At 46.6% G+C, this 20357-nt stretch overlaps 1 protein-coding gene across 4 annotated transcripts in view; it reads right to left on the bottom strand.

The window, feature by feature from the left end:
* Nucleotides 1-20357, bottom strand: part of RHBDF2 (rhomboid 5 homolog 2) — a 61177-nt gene that overhangs the window by 8118 nt on the left and 32702 nt on the right. For all 4 annotated transcript variants that reach the window (XM_080993690.1, XM_080993692.1, XM_080993693.1 and 1 more), the window contains exons 2-17: nt 16429-16587; nt 15073-15203; nt 13576-13768; nt 12503-12715; nt 10773-10901; nt 9893-10023; nt 9179-9385; nt 8708-8819; nt 6610-6684; nt 5847-6008; nt 4855-4961; nt 4671-4734; nt 2858-2952; nt 2251-2326; nt 1938-2038; nt 598-751 (exon numbers count right to left, since the gene is read on the bottom strand). In XM_080993690.1, the coding sequence (XP_080849816.1) occupies nt 598-751; nt 1938-2038; nt 2251-2326; nt 2858-2952; nt 4671-4734; nt 4855-4961; nt 5847-6008; nt 6610-6684; nt 8708-8819; nt 9179-9385; nt 9893-10023; nt 10773-10901; nt 12503-12715; nt 13576-13768; nt 15073-15203; nt 16429-16563 (2085 nt within the window). In that variant the 5' untranslated portion in view covers nt 16564-16587. The remainder of the gene's footprint in view (nt 1-597; nt 752-1937; nt 2039-2250; nt 2327-2857; nt 2953-4670; nt 4735-4854; nt 4962-5846; nt 6009-6609; nt 6685-8707; nt 8820-9178; nt 9386-9892; nt 10024-10772; nt 10902-12502; nt 12716-13575; nt 13769-15072; nt 15204-16428; nt 16588-20357) is intronic.

Here is a 20357-nt window from a genome sequence, read left to right on the forward strand (position 1 = left end):
TCGAGGGCCTCCAAATCCCCATCACCCCTAGACAGCATAGCAAATGGTGAGGGATGATGAGAGTTGTAGTCCTACCACATCTGCAGGGCTGCAGGCTTTAGGTCTTCCGGCACTTCTGATTCCATGGGCATGCCCAGTTCTGAATACAGCTGGGGCATTTTCTACTTAGGTTGTCATGCACAAGAGGAAGTCACATGAAGACAAAATGCTGCCGTATGGAGTGCTCCCATTCAATTGGTCCAGCTAGCCCATGGGTAGGCAAACTAAGGCCCGGGGGACCAGATCCGGCCCAATCGCCTTCAAAATCCGACCCGTGGACGGTCTGGGAATCAGCATGTTTTTACATGAGTAGAATGTGTGCTTTTATTTATAATGCATCTCTGGGTTATTTGTGGGACACAAGGTCTGAGGGACAGTGGACCGGCCCCCTGCTGAAAAAGTTTGCTGACCCCTGAGCTAGCCAGCCAGCCAGCTGATTTCTCCTTCTTGAGAGTGCATCCATAAGAACTGCTGCTCAGATAAGGAGTTCACTATTTAGTCACTCTCCAAAAAAGGGGTTCTAACCTCACCACTGCATGAAGGGAAGGTGGCACTTACCTCTGCTCTGTATGGAAGGAAGATGGCACTCGCCAGATTGCCTGTGATGCCACTGAGTATGTAAATGATGGAGATTCTATGCCAGCCTGCCAGCTTCTCCAAATCCCTGAGGACTGTCATCTGAAAGATCACCGACACCAGGCAGTGGATAACCCTACAGGGCAAAGACAGACGGATGCTTTGCAATGAGCTCCTAGTTGGCATCACAACAGCATTCCTTCCTCCCTTCTTATCTGAGTAAACTCACAAGTAATGTCCATCATGCTAAATGGGCCTTTGGCAATCCAGAAACAGTGGCTCATGTTCTCCTGTCCTGCCCCCTTTATAAAGATCTGAGGAATGAGATCATTACCCCACTCTTACTTACCATCCCAGGCCGCCCATCTGAGGCCACATTTTTCTTTCTTTTATCAGATCAAAATGATCAGACAACAGCAAAGGTTGCTAGGTTTATCGAGGGTGCAATGAGATTAAGGGCCACTATCTGAACGATAATCTTGGTCATTTGATTGCCCTTTTTACCCATTGCTGTCTTTTTATTTGAATATATTCCTTGTTTTATGTTGCCATGGCCATTGGCCATTGGCTAATGCGAATAAAGTTTATCTATCTATCTATGGGCCTTTGGCAATTTGAGAAACATCTCTGGATTTGCGCAAGTGGTTGTGAAGTCGATATTCAAAAAGGGACAGTTTGTCAGGGCACGTTGCCAGGACTCAGTCACAGAATCAAAGGTCAAATTTAGAGGGTCGGGAGGGGGGCAAAGGCCCAAGGATAGGTTAGGCATCCTTGCAAGATAAAGTCCTGAGCAATAAACCCAAGACCATAAATCCAGGCCACAACCAGAAGAGTCCCATTTAAACTGTCTGGGTCAGACTGACAGAAACAGGTGTGTCAGTTATAATAACAAAATAGGAATCCAGGAAGGAAGGGGTGTCACAGAAACAAAGTTAGAAGGTGGAATGTCTCTAGAGCCTGAGATTCCTAATGCAAAAGAAATACGGGCAGATTTCAATCTGTTCCTTGCAGCTTGACAGGCAAGGCAGGGCCAAAGGCACCTGAAACCAGTGATCAGCTGGAGTGGTACACTGGGCAGAGTGTCTAACAAGGACTGGGGAGACCAGGGTTCAAATTCTTAATCATCCACAGCCACCATCTCTCTGCCTGACTGACCAACGCAGCACAGTGCTGGGGAGAAAATAACTGCACAAGGTCTTGAAAAATGTGTGGAATATAAAAGCTTCAATGAAAAGGCTTTGACAGGCAAAACAAAAAACCAGCCACAGAGCCCAAAAGGCTCAGACCCAAGGCACTGCACTCCCCACAATCTTCTCACCTACCCTGCATGAAGAAATAAGGACAACCAGAGTCTATAAATCTGATCAGGACTCTCTGGGTTCCTAAATGGCAGGAGGCCACACACCTCATCCATGCAGTGTACCTGGGGGGAGGGGGGAGGGGAGGGGAGAGAGAGAGAAAACATTAAAGCATGTAGACAAATGGAACCCTCTGAACCCAGTTTTGCTGTGATGGAATTGATGCTCGTTCACCTTCTTACTGGACTTTCCTAGCATGTAAGTGGTCATATTAACTTCAAGCAGGGGCTGAACTTTAAGAGGATTTCCCACTTACAAACCCTGGGACATTACTTGCCTGTGAACAGAGAGTTGCTTCTTCATGAAAGTAGCCATGCATGAATTCGCAGTACTCTCGAGTAGTGATCTGACAACTAGTACAAAGAGAGAGAAATGTCGTTATAGGGGTTTAGTTCCTGTGGAAAGTCTCAGTTAATATCCCCTTAACAATCCAAAGTAGACTGTTTGCTTTCCCTGCTCAGTCTCTCCTACACAGGCCATTATGCCACACCCCCCCCACAGCAGCCTTTTTGGATTTACCACACCCCATGGCAGCCATTTTGTGACTGGTGCCCATGCCACTTCCTCAAAATTCCAAATCTACTCACTGGCCAAAAAACATTGGTGACTCCTAAGTTGAAATTATTTCTTCTTTTACCTACCTAAAGCTAAGGAGCTAGATCTCAGGATTCTGACGATACAAGCTTTCTGAAAGCTCAGCTCTGGTGCTGCTGAGTGTCCTTTGTAATTCAGCATGTTAAGAAAGGATAATTTCCCTTAACTGACCTAGGATTGCTAAGGAAGCTGACTGGATCAAAGGCAAGTTCCTACCTAAATAAGAGAAGCAGGCAGGTCTGTGGCTGCTAACACCATCACTTAGAGCTGCATGAGACATGAGTACTTACCTGCCTTTGGTTCCAAGACAGCATGGCCTTCCTTTAATGTCACAGTCTATATGTAACAACCCAGTGTGGTTACTTTTGGCCTGATCAGTACATATCTGTAAATAAAAGGTTTACAATTAGAAGAAAAGGTTTTAAGTAAATCCATGTGTAATTTGCCTTCAGCATACTTGCCAGTTTCATCATTTAACCACTACTGTCAGTTACTACAATGACCTACCAGGCGACAGACAGACTGGAACACAACCAAGGGGATATCCTAAACCAGAGATTAGGAGCCCATAATGCAACCAATGATGCAGGGTCACCCCTGACAACTGGCTAGGTTGTCTGGGGCTGATGGGAGTTGGAGACTAACAACATTTGGTAGGGGGCAGAGGTTCCCCTGTCCCTGTCCTAAACCAACAGTCCTCTTAAAATTGTTTGCACATAAACTCAGGTTCAGGGATTCCAAGACCCCTAGCTATGTTCTCATGACTAGTCCTGCAGCCAGATCACCTTATTTTCCAACAGGCAATCACCAAGCGGAAAGATTTGCTAGGAGAAATTTGCTTATTTATTTATTAAATTGCTATGCCTCCCTTCGTCCGAGGATCACAGGACGGTTTAAAATAGAAAACACACACCAAAAAAATGCATAACATAGCAACAAACAATACCGTCTACCAACAGTATTTAGTTTGGTGTGGGTTACAACAAAGAGGAATAAAAGAGGTTTGAGTAGTACCATTTCATCATCAACCAAACCAGGATTCAGCCATCATGAGTCATTAGTCAAGTGTGGGTGGCAACATGAGAACATTGCAGTTTATCCTTCCAGCAGGTACTACCTAACTACAGTGAGTGTTTGTGCCTTATCTCCTGTCCAAAATTTAATTGACAGCAACTAGGTGGAACATGTCCATGTATTTCAGGGTCTGAATCATGATATCACCAAGTCCTAGGCTGTGATTTTTTTAAAAAGCTTACTAGAGTCTATAATCCTACACACAGAAAGATTTAGGATCCGTTTCACTGGAAGGCAGGAAGAAAATGGAAGAAGGGATTGGGGTTTGAGCGTGTGCATTTGCGTGTACAGTGGTACCTCGGGTTACAAAAACCTCAGGTTACAGACTCCGCTAACCCGGAAGTAGTACCTCAGGTTAAGAACTTTACCTCAGGATGAGAACAGAAATTGTGTGCCAGCAGCGTGGCAGCAATGGGAGGCCCTATTAGCTGAAGTGGTACCTCCGGTTAAGAACAGTTTCAGGTTAAAAATGGACTTCTGGGACAAATTAAGTTCGTAACCAGAGGTACCACTGTATGTGCACATGTAAATACATTCCTTAAAATACACACACACACACACACACACACACACACACACTGCACAGCTACAGCCTTCTTCCCTCTTCATCCACCTCTGCATGCATCTGGAATTAAAGGGGGAATCTCAAACCTCAAACCTTTGTCTTTCAGTAAGACCATCTCTGTTAAAGTTCAGCCTTGCATGCCATGCAAAAGACTAGCGTACCCAAGTCTTTCCTTGCTTGAGTTTGATGGACAGGGATGCATGCATGCAGCTGCATGCATTCAATGTCCAATGCCTTCCTCAGTGGACTGTCCCATTCGTAAGGCAGTCTCCATGAAGCAGCTTGGACTTTGCATTAGATAACATGGCAGTCATAAACAAATCACTTCTGTGTGTGTGTGTGTGTGCCCCCCCGCCCGCACTCAGCAAAAGTTTCTAAAAGGGCATCCACCTCTGTTTGCACCGTACAAATATTTTGCAAGATAAATTTGTGCCAAACAATTTAAGGAAGGAAGGAATATTTACCGGCCACTTGGTGATGTCATCAGGCCAGATGTGTGGCAGATTTGAAGCAGGTTCTTCACAAGTCCTGTTGGGGGACAGATAGCCAACAAGTAATGAGGGGTTACCATACACAGCATCACCTCCCCCAGCTCCACTACAGCTCTAAACATATGTATTTCCCCCCCCTCCACATGCCCCTTCTTACCTGGGATCCTGAGCGCACACAGCTCCTGAAATCCTCTTCCGACTGGAATTGTTGAGGTCAAAAGCTGGTGAATTATCCGGCCACTTTACAAAAGTAGCCAGTGTTTCCTATGCGCGAAACAAAGAAATGACTTTCTAAATTTCTCTCTCACTTGTACATACATAATTAGTGTTCATATCTCTCTCTCACACTTTTATTTTTCAAAGGAGCAGAATCCCACCAGAGAGGCCTGCTCATACAAATGTTCTACTTGACACAGGAAATATTTTCTTAATGGCCGGGGACATCACTGAGAATGTGTTACCTCAGGCCTGCCTCCGCCAAAGCATACCAATTATAAGACATAAAGGTAAAGGTAAAGGGACCCCTGACAGTTATGACAGTTAGGTCCAGTCACGGACGATTCTGGGGTTGCGGCTCTCATCTCACTTTACTGACCGAGGGAGCCGGCGTACAGCTTCCGGGTCATGTGGCCAGCATGACTAAGCCACTTCTGGCGAACCAGAGCAGCACACGGAAACACCATTTACCTTCCTGCCTGAGCGGTACCTATTTATCTACTTGCACTTCATGCTTTCGAACTGCTAGGTTGGCAGGAGCAGGGACCAAGCAACAGGAGCTCACCCCGTCGCAGGGATTTGAACCGCTGACCTTCTGATTGGCAAGCCCTAGGCTCTGTGGTTTAACCCACAGCGCCATTCTATGAATGGTTTTGTAAATCTGAAGCAATCATTAACTTCTCTGGGCTCTGGCTGGTCACATAAATTGCAATTTATCCAAAATGTGAGCAAACAATACTGATGGCAAAGGGGCATTTTCCTACTCAAGTAGTGCCCCTCTGCCTTATCATCCAGAGAACTGAGACCTCTCATGGCATGGCAGATAAAGGCACCATTAATGCAGGGCCATCAAGCCACAGATTGAAATATTATGCCAACGTTTAAAGGAGTTAGTTGCCACTACCAGAGAAACCCTGATGCAATTTCACTCACCGAGCAGTCCACCTGCAGAGTCTGAACACAACCGGAGTTGTCATTCTGGACGCAGCAACCTGATTCGCGTTCTTGATCCCTCTCTTTCTGGATCAACTTCTCAATCTGTTGGTCCTTCCTCATGCAGGGAGAGTACTTGGCTCCCAGGTGGATCAAGTCAATCTGAAACGAAAAGGGGTGGCGGGGAGAGTCACAATGAAAAAGAAGTTTGGCAGACTAACTTCTCAACGCCAATGCTGCCACCCTGGCATCATGTCGGCCTCATCCATATACAGTGGTACCTTGGGTTAAGTACTTAATTCGTTCCGGAGGGCTGTTCTTAACCCGAAACTGTTCTTAACCTGAAGCACCACTTTAGCTAATGGGGCCTCCTGCTGCCACAGCACAATTTCTGTTCTCACCCTGAAGCAAAGTTCTTAACCCGAGGTAATATTTCTGGGTTAGCGGAGTGTAACCTGAAGCGTATGTAACCTGAAGCGTATGTAACCCGAGGTACCACTGTATCAAGGCAAGCCAAAGTTACTCTAGGTCACTTTGCTCCTCCCTATTAGCACACAGGAGAAACAATCCAACATCCTTGGTTTAGTGTTCTGTCCAAACCAGCAAATCATGCTTCATTTCACTCCAGACAAGCTACAGTCTAGTGTAAGGCAAGCTTTATGGGGGTGTGGATGATTCAAGGCACTCTGAAGAGCCATACACTGAATTTCCTTTAAACAGCATGATCTCAACAAGGCAAACGAAACAGAAGCACAACATTTACCGAGCTTGGGCCAATCCAGAAGTTCTCTTGCTGCATGTACTTCACACTCTCATAGACGCCTTTGTTTCGCAGCACCTGTAGACACAGCAGAGAAATTCCCTGGCTAAGAGATGGAGCAAGCACCCAGAGACAAAGGCCAGATCGGACTCTCCCCACTCTGCCATCAGGTGGGATTCCATGCCAAGCTAAAGGAGGCCTAACCCAAAACTTTAGCTGAACTGCATTTGTGACCAGTGTCACACATCTGTCAGGATACATTCAATCCTTGCTTGTTTAGTGTCAAGTTATTCTGTTTAGATATGCTGGCATTTCTAGTTGCAATTTTTTGCAAAACTTTTGACTCCCAGATAGCCAGTTCACTCTACAGCAGTGATTCCTACTCTATGGGCAACTTGAAAATTGCTGAGGATCTTGGCAGACCACTTATAAGGCTTTTCCGCCTGTGGCAGCAACTGTAGTGCACAGTGCTAGGTACTGTATGATTTTAATTGCTTCTTGTATTTCTTGCAGATCACATTTTATTGTGTTACAATTTGAATTCCATAGGGTTAAATCTGTAATACAATAAATTAAAAGAAGCAATGAAAACACAATTAAATATAAATATGAATACTGAATGTGATGGATGTACCGTCTTTTGTCTTCAACCACAAATCCGCAGACACTTAGTCAACCACCTTAATGAAGCTCACAGGCCATGGTTTGGGGGGGGTGGAGTCCAGAGAGCACTGCAATTTGTTTCTGCCTGATCAGAGGGCTGTCTTGGTAGACTCTGGAAATGCCAGTCACTCCAAAATGTGGCAGCACTTGGCCTGTCGTTTGCAGCTAGTTTTAGAAAAGCTGTAACATCTGTGCTGAAAGCCCTACACTGGGAGCCAGACAGTTTTGAGGTACAATCCACAGTGCTGTTTTTGACCTTTCAAGTTCTAAGAAGATTGGGTCCAGGGTATATTGCAGAATGCCACCAACTGCTCGTGTGCTTGTCTAATACTTGGCTGGTAAAAGAGGCAGAGCACTCTAAGTGGTGACTCCTTCATTATGAATATACTTCCTTAAGAGGTCAATGTTATCTCAGATCTCAGACTCTTTATGGCAGGGGTGAGGGCCTGGATCTGGCCAGTGGATCAAATTCTTAACTCTCCCAGCTGCCACAGGTCAACATTGGTTGACTGACAGCTGTCAATGTTCAACAAGGTCACTGTAACCACTACCGTATTTTTGGCCCCGTAGGATGCACTTTTTCCCCTCCAAAAATGAAGGGGAAATGTGTGTGCGTCCTATGGGGCGAATGCAGGCTTTCGCTGAAGCCTGGAGAGTGAGAGGCATCGGTGCGCACCGACCCCTCTCGCTCTCCAGGCTTCAGGAAGCTATCCGCAAGCCTTGCGAGCCCGGCGGGAGTTCCGCAGGCTCACAAGGCTTGCGGGCAGCAGCCTGCAGCCCCAGCGAGTGTCCGCAAGCCTTGCGCGCCCGGCAGGAGGTCCCGCCGAGCGCGCGAGGCTTGGGGCGGCAGCCTGTCGCCCGAAGCACAGGGAGCCCTCCGGAGGGCTCCCCGTGCTTCGGGCGAGTGTCTGCAAGCCTCGCGCGCCCAGCGGGAGGTCCTGCCGGGCGCGCGAGGCTTGGGGCGGCAGCCTGCAGCCCGAAGCACGCGCAGCCCTCCGGCGGGTGCCCCGTGCTTCGGGCAGGTGTGCGCAAGGCTTGGGGTGGCAGCCGCGGCGGGGGGGGGAATAATTTTTTTTTATTCATTCCCCCCCCCAAAAAACAACAAGGTGCGTCCAATGGGCCGGTGCGCCCTATAGGACGAAAAATACGGTAATTAGCTCATCAGTGATTGCAGCGGCCTCCTTTGAAGGCAGGCTGATGAGATAGCTGGCGGTTGCAGCAAAACATTTGGAGGAAGTGCTTCAGATGCAATTGGTTTCCTGCAAATGGAGAAAGTGAACCTCTTCAGCTGCACTAGGAACAGCCCTGCAGGATCACACCAGAGGCCCATCCAAATCATTTGCATTGTAGTGATCTGATGTTTTTAATTGTTATTAGCCACTCTGAGGCTTTTTAAAGGACACTACTGTAGAATGCCATTCACATAGTTAAGACTCACCAATGCTGTTGTCAGATGCTGGGCAAAGCCAATGGGAGCAATCCCATAGGTGCAAATGATCAGAAGGGTGATGATGATATGGACAAAGGTGATCCAGTAGGTGAAGTAGGGTCTATTCACGACATGGAAGAAAAGGTGGGAGAGGAGACAAGCACCACAGGCCATGGTTATTCCTAGAAGAGCTTTCATTAACAAAATACTCTTAGCAATGTACACCTCAAAGGACTTTGTCTGAGATATGCAAAGACACATCTAATCTGACATATAGAACTGAAGGAATGCACAGTAGCTAGGAACCAATGAGGTGATGCAGATATGTTCCTTGTCATTTTAAAAAAAGAAAAAAGGAACCACTGTGGAACCAGGAGGCTTTTTGCAAGATGGTCAAATCCTTGCTCAGACTCCAGCAAGCAGATGATGGGTTATAGTGACGGCGGCAGCATGCTTTAAGTGAGCAAGTCATGCTCCCACCTGTGGCTGTCCGTGAGCTCCAGCTGGGAGCGCACCATGCTGCTGATGCTCCGCCGATACGTCCTGTTCAGCCACTTGCCCACCACTCCCAGCCCGTAGTATCGCTTCTTGCGGTCGAAGGCAAAGTGTTTCACCCGGGAAGCAATCCGCTTGCCCCGTTTTGGACCAGCCGCCGCCGCTGGCAGACCCCGAGAAGGTCCTGCCCGCCTGAAAGAGAAGAAAGGGCTTATGTGATTTGAAGTACGGAAGCAGCACAGATGCCCAAACTGAACCATTCCCAGATACCAATGCTTTAAAATGCTTCTGTCCCCACTGCCCACCATAAATATAGAGGGTTGGTTTCTTCTCCTGTATTTTAGGAGCGCACCCATTTGCTCATGCATCAAATGTGGTTTTGTTTTGCCTCCCCTACACTGCCCATTCTCATCCCCCAGAAATTTTTGGGGGGAGTTGCTGTTTCTGATATGACAAAGCAGGCACCAGGCAAGCCTCTTTGGCAAGAGGATTCTACAATCAGGGGGGCCACCACCAAAGAGGCAGTTTCTTGGCTAGCCAACCATCGCACTGTAGGCATTGGGGATAAGTGTTTGGCTTCACTTCCATGCAATGCTGCTGGTGGTAATCTCTTAAATATGGCTACAGGCTGAAGAGACTTGCAGAAATGCATTGCTATGAAGATCGTGGTGCCGTTCTGAAGCGGAGCCCAAAACTTACTGAAATGGCTGCTCAGCCTCAGGTGACTTGCCATCCTCTGGCTGAGGAAGCCCTCGGAAGTAAGTGGCAGAGAGGGGTGGGGACTCAAACACATCATCTGGCATGGAGCACAACTCATCATGAGCGTCAACCTGCAAGAAAGAGATACAGAAATGTTGGGTTATATCCAACACTGCTTCTATCAGAACAGACTTTTGCTTGTGCAATGGAACTTTCCCTCTCCCCTACTCCACCCTGAAGCCCCCACTCTCCACACACCCTCAAAATCTGTTCCAGAGGGTTGGAGGAGCTTCCAGAGCAGATTTTGAGGGGAGATGGGGAAGTCTCACTGGATACAACCCTCTGCTTGTCATTGTCTAGTTGGCAAGAACAAGACTCAGTCTTGTTAAATGACTGACATAGTTGCCCAACTGTATGAGAGCCACTGGAACAATGCTAGCTGCAGCACCATTGCAGGCAGTTACAGGAAACAACATGCTCACGTTCCAGACATTGGTCAATTAAGTCTATCTTAACAGACGATGGGAAGCTTTGTGGCTAACAACAAGACATGGATCAATTGTTTAAATGTTACATTATTTTTGTTGGCTGGTTCCAGTGAATGCACTGTGGCTGCTCCATGGGGAAAAAGCAGTACGTGAAAATGAAAGAAGAAAACAGCTTCGGCATCCCATTAGGCAAGAGGGGAGGGATGGGAGCAAGGATTCAGTAAAGCTAAGATCCTCCTACAGCCAACAGAGGGGCTTCATTGAGAAATGGTCGCAGTTCTTTCCCCATGAGAGATTATGGTGGTGGTGGTAGTCCTGATACATCATCAAAGTTGGGGGGGGGGGAGATCTTGGGAAGGGGTGGAGCAGGGAGGCCATGGAACCATGCTTGCCTTACTGAAGAACGAGGAGTCAAACGTATCCATGCCATCTACCACATCCTCATCCATGAAGCTGGGATACATAAAGCTCTGCTTGTTGCACCTCCGCTTCGGTGCTGAGGGCTCCAGAACCGAACGACCCTTTTCAGAGAAATCAAATTGGAACAGTGAGTAAACAAGTTCGAAACACTTTCTATTAATAGTTGAGAGGTCCTGGTGTTCGTTACTGGGGTGCTGCCCTTTCGAAGATGGAAGGAGCAAGGTGAAGAGTTCACGCCGAGACTCTTGAACCTACAAATATGGGTTAACTGAGAACGACACACAAGAGCAACACAGCTACACCAGCATCCTGTTCAGCCAGACTGTTGGGATACAAGCCCATTGCACAAATATCAGGAGGGTAGCTTTGCACAGAAAAAAACCAAGCACTAATATTGAATGGCTTCCAAATTGGTTGTTCTCAGTCCTAGCCTGCCTCACTTCCTCTGAGCCATGCAACAGCATCACCTGGTGGTTCTTCTGAATTATTATTTTCTTATGGATGGTTTGTAAACTGCTTTTTCAATGTTTGCGTATGGGGGGGAAGGGGAAATGCTTCAAATAAGCAAATAAAATTAATTAATTAATAGCTCGGGTCAGCAGATCACAGGATTATGTCCCAATCCATAGATGTGTGTCTGTCAGGATTTCCAATGCTTCTAAAAGTTTGATTGAAAGCAAGAATGTTTGAAAAGATCCACCAGTTTGACACTAAAAACAGCACAGAAGAGCAGCAGCAGCAGCAACCAACTTACTTTTGAAAGTTCAGAATCGAAAAGCATTGGCATCCCATGCCATCTGGAGAAGTCTATTTAAGTTCTGAATTTAAAAGTTGAAAAAAGGGCTTGGAGATGCCAAGCAATGCGGCCACCCCAAGGACTAACAGTGCAATCCTAATCATGTCTACTCAGAAGTAAGTCAAACTAAATTTAATTGGGCTTACTTCTAGGGAAGCAGGGTTAATTCCAGCCTTAGAGTCTAATGCTTCTCTGTGCACAAGCAGAATGGATTTATGCTTGCACTTCGGGCTTCCCCTCATGCTCTCAAAAATCTGCTCTGGAGGGTTGAAATTATAACAACTATTTAAAAAGAAAAAGGGAGCTCCATTGTCTGAGTGGAAGTGCAGTTGCACAACACTGGATTCTGCCCAACGATCACTGGCTCTTGGGGTCTCACTGAAATTAGGATTTGGTATCAATTTAGCACGTTTTGCCAGCTAAATGTACAGTATTATCAGTGACCTTGTTTGCGAAGTAGGAGCTTGTGTTGATCCTACAAAACAAGTTTTTCTTTTCTGCTCACGGTGATTACAATGATACCATTCCACCCTTTAAAAAGCATGTGTTGGGGTGGGCCTATGACATACTTTCATATTGACATATATCATATTTTATTCCACACCACCCACAAAAAACCCCAACCCACTCAAAAAACTTTATCCCGCATGGAGCTTCACAGCCATGATATCAGAAGGAATAAGATTACTTGGAAAGAACTGGAGAATACTAGGATTTCTCTTTCTTTCGTTTTTCACCCAATTTGAAACTTCTGAAGAAGGACAACACAAGTTCCCCGTGTTTTCAGAGATCTGGTTGTACTGTTGCTGCGAAGAGGGGTAAGGAAGCAGCACCCACACACACAAAAAGCATCTTCTACAGCAGTAAAGAAAGAGGAGCGGAACAAAACAAAACAAAACAACTCACTCTGATTATAGCTGCAGCTGCCTTGAAACTCATATGGGCCACCGATTCCCTCTTCCTGCGGGGAAGGCGGCCGTAGCCAGACCGTACGCTGCCAAACGATGTCAAGGACATGACGCCAGGGGTCACTGGGGCCAGGGCAGGGTGTGGAGTGCGTGGGCGATCCATCTCATCCGGGTGCCGGAAGGGACGGCCTCGGGCCAGGGGATCAACAATCTGAAAGACCAAACAAGAGCCCAAATGGCTGCCATTATCCATTACCCTCCATGGAAGTTAAAGCCACGTAGCAGCCTTCTGACTTGCCTCACCTCGGTCCAGTATTATCTGAAGGAGCGTCTCCAACCCCATCATTCTGCCCGGACACTGAGGTTCAGCTCCGAGGGCCTTCTGGCGGTCCCCTCACTGCGAGAAGCTGAGTTACAGGGAACCAGGCAGAGGGCCTTCTCGGTAGTGGCACCCGCCCTGTGGAATGCCCTCCCACCAGATGTCAAAGAGAACAGCAACTACCAGATTTTAGAAGACATCTGAAGGCAGCCCTGTTTAGGGAAGCTTTTAATGTTTGATGCATTACTGTATTTTAATATTTTGTTGGAAGCCGCCCACAGTGGCTGGGGAAGCCCAGCCAGATGGGTGGGGATGTATGTATGTATGTATAAATAATAATATATTATTATTATTATTATTATTATCATCATCATCATCATCACCACCACCACCACCTACCTCCACAACTAATATACAACTAAACAAACAAAGGAAGGAAGGCTGCTGGAGAATTTAGCCTTGTATTTCTGTCTCCTCTGATGGGCAGTGGCATTGCAGCATCTTAGGGAGAGGTCTTTCAATATCACCTCTTACTTGGTCCTTTCAAGTGGACATGCCATGCATGGAACCTGGGACCTCCAGGCACATGCTCTACCAGCCCTCCTCCAGCAAGCTCTATATCCACATTGGGATCTAAATCCAGCTCTGCTCTCCCCCCCAGCCCCCCCCCCCGCAAGCAAATCCAGGAATAGCTGATCCACTCGTGCTCTGAAGCACAAGGCAACCACCTCCACCACCAAGGGGTGACCAACCTTGGGCATTTTCTGTGGCTTTGGAGACTCTGTGCCTTGGAAGGAAGGCACTTCCTGGCTGGGCAGCTCCATTTCTCGGTAGGCAGGTTTGAGCTTCCCATACCGCAGGCTGCAGTGCTGCAGGCTTTTGCGCTGCCAATGCTGCCGCTTTCCGTCACAGTCGCTGCTGACTCCAAACCACTGAGCTGCTCCCCTGGGTGTAGGAAACAGAAAAAGGACAACACATATGAAGAAGCCCAGCAAAGTAACCCAGGTTAACATTGCCTGGAAGATGCCAACAGCTTGCACCCAGTCTACCAAGATCTTTCCTCCAGAAACTCTCCACCCTTGCCTTCCAAAATGGCTGCCCCCTGGGAGGGTTTCCGCATGGCAGCGACTCTGGGGGAGAGATGGCTTCTTATTCCTCAGAAACCAAACCAGCTAACCTGTGGCTTGACACATAAATATCCACGTTGCCATGCCCCATGAACCTGCACTGCTTTTGTCCCCTTCCCCAATGACATGCTCCAGTGCAGGGTTTCCCAAACTTGGGTCTCCAGCTGTTTTTGGACTACATTTCCCATCATCCCTGACCACTGGTCCTGCTAGCTACGGATGATGGGAGTTGTAGTCCAAAAACATCAGGAAACCCAAGTTTAGGAAACATTGCCTGAGTGGCAATCCTCCCCACTTCTGCAAAAGCTTTCAGCATACACACACTGCCTCATTTAAAAAGTCTACTGTGAGAAGAGCATCAGTTGTATTATCAGCAACCTGTCTTTTTCTAGCAAGTGCACACCACAGGAACATACATACACTGCAGGGAGTCATAACTGATTCCCAACACATAGGCTTATATTTATGGCTTGTACATAAGATGGAAAGAGAGGGGAAATGACATTTGTCTGTCTCATTTTATGCAGTACAGTGGTACCTCGGGTTAAGTACTTAATTCGTTCCGGAGGTCCGTTCTCAACCTGAAACTGTTCTTAACCTGAAGCACCACTTTAGCTAATGGGGCCTCCCTCTGCCGCCGTGCTGCCAGAGCACAATTTCTGTTCTCATCCTGAAGCAAAGTTCTTAACCCGAGGTACTATTTCTGGGTTGGTGAAGACTGTAACCTCAAGCGCACGTAACCTGAAGCGTATGTAACCCAAGGTACCACTGTATAAGAAGGTATGGACAAAACACTTAAAATGCATCTGCTTCCACTTTCCTTGTGTGAAGCAGATCTCAAGTCTTCTGAACAAAGCAAGGCCCAAAAGCAACACCTTATTTTGAAGCATTCTTCTTGTCAAAATAATTATCACCATGAGCAAAATTTTGGAGTCCACAATATGGCCTGTTGTGAAAGCTCATGATTATCTCAGTACAGACTCTGCCTTCAAGGTAAGGGACAAGAGAACCAAGAACGCCAAGCAGTAACTCTGCTCAATGCCTTCAAAGGTAAGGAAAAAACCACCTTTCATGGCCATCACCCCCACCCAACTCAAAATGGCGGCCTAAGCATCTCCTTACTTGCGAATACTGTGGGACAGTGAAGTTTGCCTGTGCAAGCCAGGATGTCTTTCAAAGTTGCTGTCCTGCCTTTTCATCCCGGACTCTTGGAGGCTCACACTCTTCTGATAAACTGGGTTTTTCTTCAGAGGCTAGAAGAAATGTTAAAGTCGAAGAAAGATTGTAAGGAAGATATGATTCAGACACAGAACACCCAACTGATGAATGGGCAATATCCTGAGGTCTGTCCTTGTTATGCAGCTCCCATAACTACAAATCACACTCCTCAACCAGGGAGGGAGAAAACCAGAAGAATCTTCTTGACTACAATTGTACCTTGGAAGCCAAACACTTTGGCACTCAAAACATTTTGGCTCCTGAGCGCTGCAAACCCGGAAGTGAGTGTTCTGGTTTGCGAACGTTCTTTTGGAACCCGAATGTCCGGCGCAGCTTCCGAACGTTTTGGAAGTTGAACAGCCTTCTGGAATGGATTCTGTTCAGCTTCCAAAGTACCACTGTACTTGGATAGGGAGCCTGGATAGGTGGCCAGGATAGTGCTAGATGCATACAGGTATGTAGGTATGGAGGCAGGGCGTTATGTGAAATCACACATCTATGTGGAGCATCATGCATGTTTGATTACAAAGCTTCACTTTTTATGCAGTTTACAACGGGGGGGGGGCTGTGGAGGAGAGAGAAAGAAATGGACTTAAGGTATGGCTGAAGGTTCTACACTATTAGTAACATTCAGGAAGTGTCTTGAGTGAATATTTGGAGTAAAAAAGAAATTTGCTGGAACTTAGGGCAAAGCAGGGTTCATGAAGGATGCCTGCTCCTCACTGATTCAGGAAGGGACTCTTATTTTCCCCTACCTCAAAGGTGCTGTGAGTGTAAGCGAGACTATCTGGGGCTCAAACACAGCATGGTGTGAAGGTGCACTTTTAAGAAAACTCAACTGGCCAGTAATCTCTGACAGTTATTTGTTTTGGGGAAGGATGTTCCTCCCCAAGTCATAATGTGTATCCATAAAATGCAAGAGCTATACCTGAACCCCATGGCTCCAGTCCCCAAAAGAGAGGGGTCTTTCCACATGCCTGAGGTGGCACACAATCTTTGGTGAGCTTCCAGAAAAGGCAGTCTAGATTTCTACATAGAAGCCACAAAGGATGCTTCTCTAAGTGCCAATGCACTGGTTAAATATCCATGGTCACATTGCAGATTGTGACAGCACATGGGCAAAAGCAATTTGGCAGGTGTGGCGGAATCAGATTTAACTTCAAGATCCTGACAGCAACTAACAGACACCTCTCCATCTCAAGTAACCATAGACATGAAACAGGCCCGTAAGCATTTAGGGAAAAGTGTAGTCAGTCATACCACTGTTTGGCTGTTCACATCCTCGGCTGCTTCCACAGGTGGAATTGTGATGGACAGGTTTGGGGGCTTCTTGCTCTGTAGGCGACTGCTGCTGGTACTGGAGCGCCTGGTCCCATTCTTGTCACTGTCCGCCATGTTGAATTGGATTATTTAGTCAGCCTGATAGGAGGGGAAAGAAACAGGAGTCAGGGTCCTACAGAGCTCCTGGGCTGAAGCCCAAAAGAAGAAGCACAAGAAGCTGCCTTATACAGAGTCCGACCTTTCTCAATATTGTCTGCAGTAACTAGCAGTGGCTCTCCAGGGCTTCAGGCAGGATCCTTCCCGGCTCTCACCGGAGATGCCAGGGATTAAACCTGTGAGGACCTTCTGCAAGCAAAGTGGAAAAACTGCTTCCTCTAAAGTAATTTTTTCTTTTAAAGGCGGATTAAATATTGAGGCTATCAAGGGGACCACTCTGTCTTATGTCTACTTTCACGGTTTATCAGAACCTCTAAAGAGCTGCATACTATTGTTGCTTAAGAAGGGACAGAAAACTTGGAACGCATCCAGGACCAATGCAGGAACACATGAGTCAGTGGGAGAACTCCATCTCAGCTGCATATCAATATTTATTATCAATTCATTGGTACCATGCCTTCGTAAACCCCCAGTAATACAACAACAAAGAGGCAACAAATAGGGATAGTGTCCATGTTGGATACAGTGCCACAGCTGGTAGGTAAAGGTAAAGGGACCCCTGACCATTAGGTCCAGTTGTGACCGATTCTGGGGTTGCGGCGCTCATCTCGCTGTATTGGCCGAGGGAGCCAGCGTACAGCTTCCGGGTCATGTGGTCAGCATGACTAAGCCACTTCTGGCGAACCGGAGCAGCACATGGAAACGCCGTTTACCTTCCCACCAGAGTGGTACCTATTTATCTACTTGCACTTTGACGTGCTTTCGAACTGCTAGGTTGGCAGGAGCAGGGACCGAGCAACGGGAGCTCACCCCGTCGCGGGGATTTGAACTGCCGACCTTCTGATTGGCAAGTCCTAGGCTCTGTGGTTTAAGCCACAGCACCAGGCTGAATTCCATTTTCAGGAAAACTGTTTCTGTCATGATGGGAACAAGTAGGCCATGTCCTCTCTTACTGGCTTTGTAGTGCCACCCCCTTGACACACACATACACTCTCTCTTATGACTAGCAAAATTAGACCCATGCACAATAAATGTTGCAGGATAACTTATGTGAAACAAGAAAAGGCATGTGAAGTTCATCAGTCAGTGGCATGCATTTGCAGAAGAGGCTTTGCAGATTTGTTTCTCTTATAAAATTTAATTGCCTGGATGTAGAATTTTCCCAGGTTTTTTTGGGAGGGTGATGTTAGCATGGAGGATACACGTGGCCCTAGCCACAATAATACACAAGACGTAGCCATAATGTTTGGTGTTAGTATGCGCCGTGTTTCTTTTTTATTAGTGCTTTTGGGCTTGAAAGCCACGCCTCCAGGTTCCCCTCTGCCCCTGTAGGGATTAGAACTTCATTTGTACAGAGTACATTGGAATTCACCCAGCTTCCAAGCCAGATGGAACTGCATTGCATCACCACATGAAACCCCATGGGCAAAAACAATCAACATTCTTCCTGTCGCCAAGCCCAGGGTAGGCACCATTTGCTTGAATACCTTAAGAACTGGTGCTATTTCCCAATCAGCCTAAGCGTGCTTACACAAGGGAGCCCCTAGCGCCTTCTTTAATAATCCTGGCTTTATTCGGGATGGCCAATGATCTCATCCTCTGCAGGTGCAAGGCAGAACATACAGCCAATACTGGGAGTCACATTAATAAGGGGCTTCCCACACAACGGGATGGGAAGACTCTGGATGGGATTAATGCTGCAGAGTGGGTCAAGCCAGGGTTAACGATCCAGCTCAGTGGTCTCACCCACTCTGAGATTGAAGCTATGTAGGTTAGGCTGTCTAAGCCCAGAGATTGGTCAACACTAGCATGAGAAGGGTTAACGCCTCCAGACAGGTAGCAAAAGGAGGCAACACACAAAAGTGACAACATCTTATTGGTACAGAGTAGATGGTGATCCAGCTATTGTAGGTTTCGGGTCAGTGATCTCTCTCTAAAGCTCCATTCCATTCAAACATCCTAACCAAATCAACTATTGTTTGGAGTTAACCAGAATTTAAAAACACACACCATGCCATGGTTTGAGCTACCAAATATACAAGCAAGCAAACCATGCTTCAGAGATGTTTGGTTTGCTTTATATTTGCTATGACCACCATCCCTCAACCAGCAAATGCCCTGCTATTTCAGAAGCATTCTAAAAAAACCAATTTCTCACTGGTCAGTGTGCTGTTCCTTTCTCCAGGATTAACCTCCCCAAAATTCATAGATGCCTCCAGCTGTCTGCATTTGTGCCTTCAATATTTCACCTTTATGAAACTCCGGTGCATCTTGGATGTTCAATTCCTGACACTAGGGGTAAGGTTTTTCAGATATGCCATATGGACACAGCAAGCAGGAGGCAAGGCAGAGGAGATCTCTTGAGTTGAAAGCTTAAGCAATAGGAAAACATACTCTAAAAGTCCCTTTCACACTCCACAGTCGAAAGTACCGTATTTTTTGCTCTATAAGACTCACTTTTTCCCTCCTAAAAAGTAAGGGGGTGGGTGTGTGCGTCTTATGGAGCGAATGCAGGCTGCGCAGCTATCCCAGAAGCCAGAACAGCAAGAGGGATTGCTGCTTTCACTGCGCAGCGATCCCTCTTGCTGTTTTGGCTTCTGAGATTCAGAATATTTTTTTTCTTGTTTTCCTCCTCCAAAAACTAGGTGCGTCTTGTGGTCTGGTGCGTCTTATAAAGCGAAAAATACGGTATATTATATTTCCTCCAGACATGGAAAGTTCATCTCAAATGCATTGATAATGAAATAAATAGCCACAAGGTGGCGGCAGCACACTTTCAAAGCTTTCTCAGCTAGCCTACAAACAAACCGCAGTCTTTACTGTGTGGGTATAGAAGGAAAAAAATGGTAAACAGTGAAGCTAAAAGGCCACAGAATACAAGACATACAGTCTGTGACATTTCTACTCAAAGTTCAAAAGCACACTGACCATTCACAACAGCCATAATGGTCACTGCACTTCTCTTGTATACAGCTAAACGTTACATGGAAATGTCACAGGCATTTCATGACCTTTTGGCCCAACTCTGTACCCTTTTCTCCTCCACGTTCATACTCATGGGAAGCCATCTCTCTCTGCCAACCCAGGATATAGCCAACTTCACACATCTCACAAGGTGAGCCCACAAAACCTCATGACACCAATAAATCTGCTAAGTGTTTTTTAAGATGCCGTACAACTCTCCTGACAGTTTTTTGTTTCTTGCTGCAAGAGGCTATTTATTCCATTGTTACTTATTAAATTTCTATACCACCCTTCAACCAAAGTTTGCAGGCTGGTTTGCAATATAAAAAGCATAAGCCTACCCCATATTTCATGCTCCCTCTTCCACTACATCCCATCCTCAAATTAATTCAGCTTCAGGCTAAAACAACTCTGAAAGTCCAGTCTACATCCAGTAGCAATGTCACACAGGAACCAGTGTTAGATAGTGAGATAGGGAAGCTAGGAGCTAAATGGCACCTTTAAAACAGGCTATGGCCGCAACAACGGAAAGTCTATAACAAGAATACAAAGGTGGAAATGAACTGCAGCTAAAATGTTATGTTCATTTTTCACATGGTCCTTCCCTTGTTCATCCCCCCCCCCCCAATATTCTTAAGAGAGTCTCTTCTCCAGTCTTCAGAGTAGCTGGAAGTGGGGAGGCAGAAAAAAGTCCTCCTTTCCTTCCTCTCTGCAGTTTTAATCTTGAAATCTTAGGCGAACTACTGCGCCCAGAGCTCAGAAACTGCTCATGCTAATGAAATTCCCTG

This window comes from Podarcis pityusensis (assembly GCF_964106645.2).
Source record: "Podarcis pityusensis genome assembly, chromosome: 2".
NCBI classification, from domain to species: domain Eukaryota; kingdom Metazoa; phylum Chordata; class Lepidosauria; order Squamata; family Lacertidae; genus Podarcis; species Podarcis pityusensis.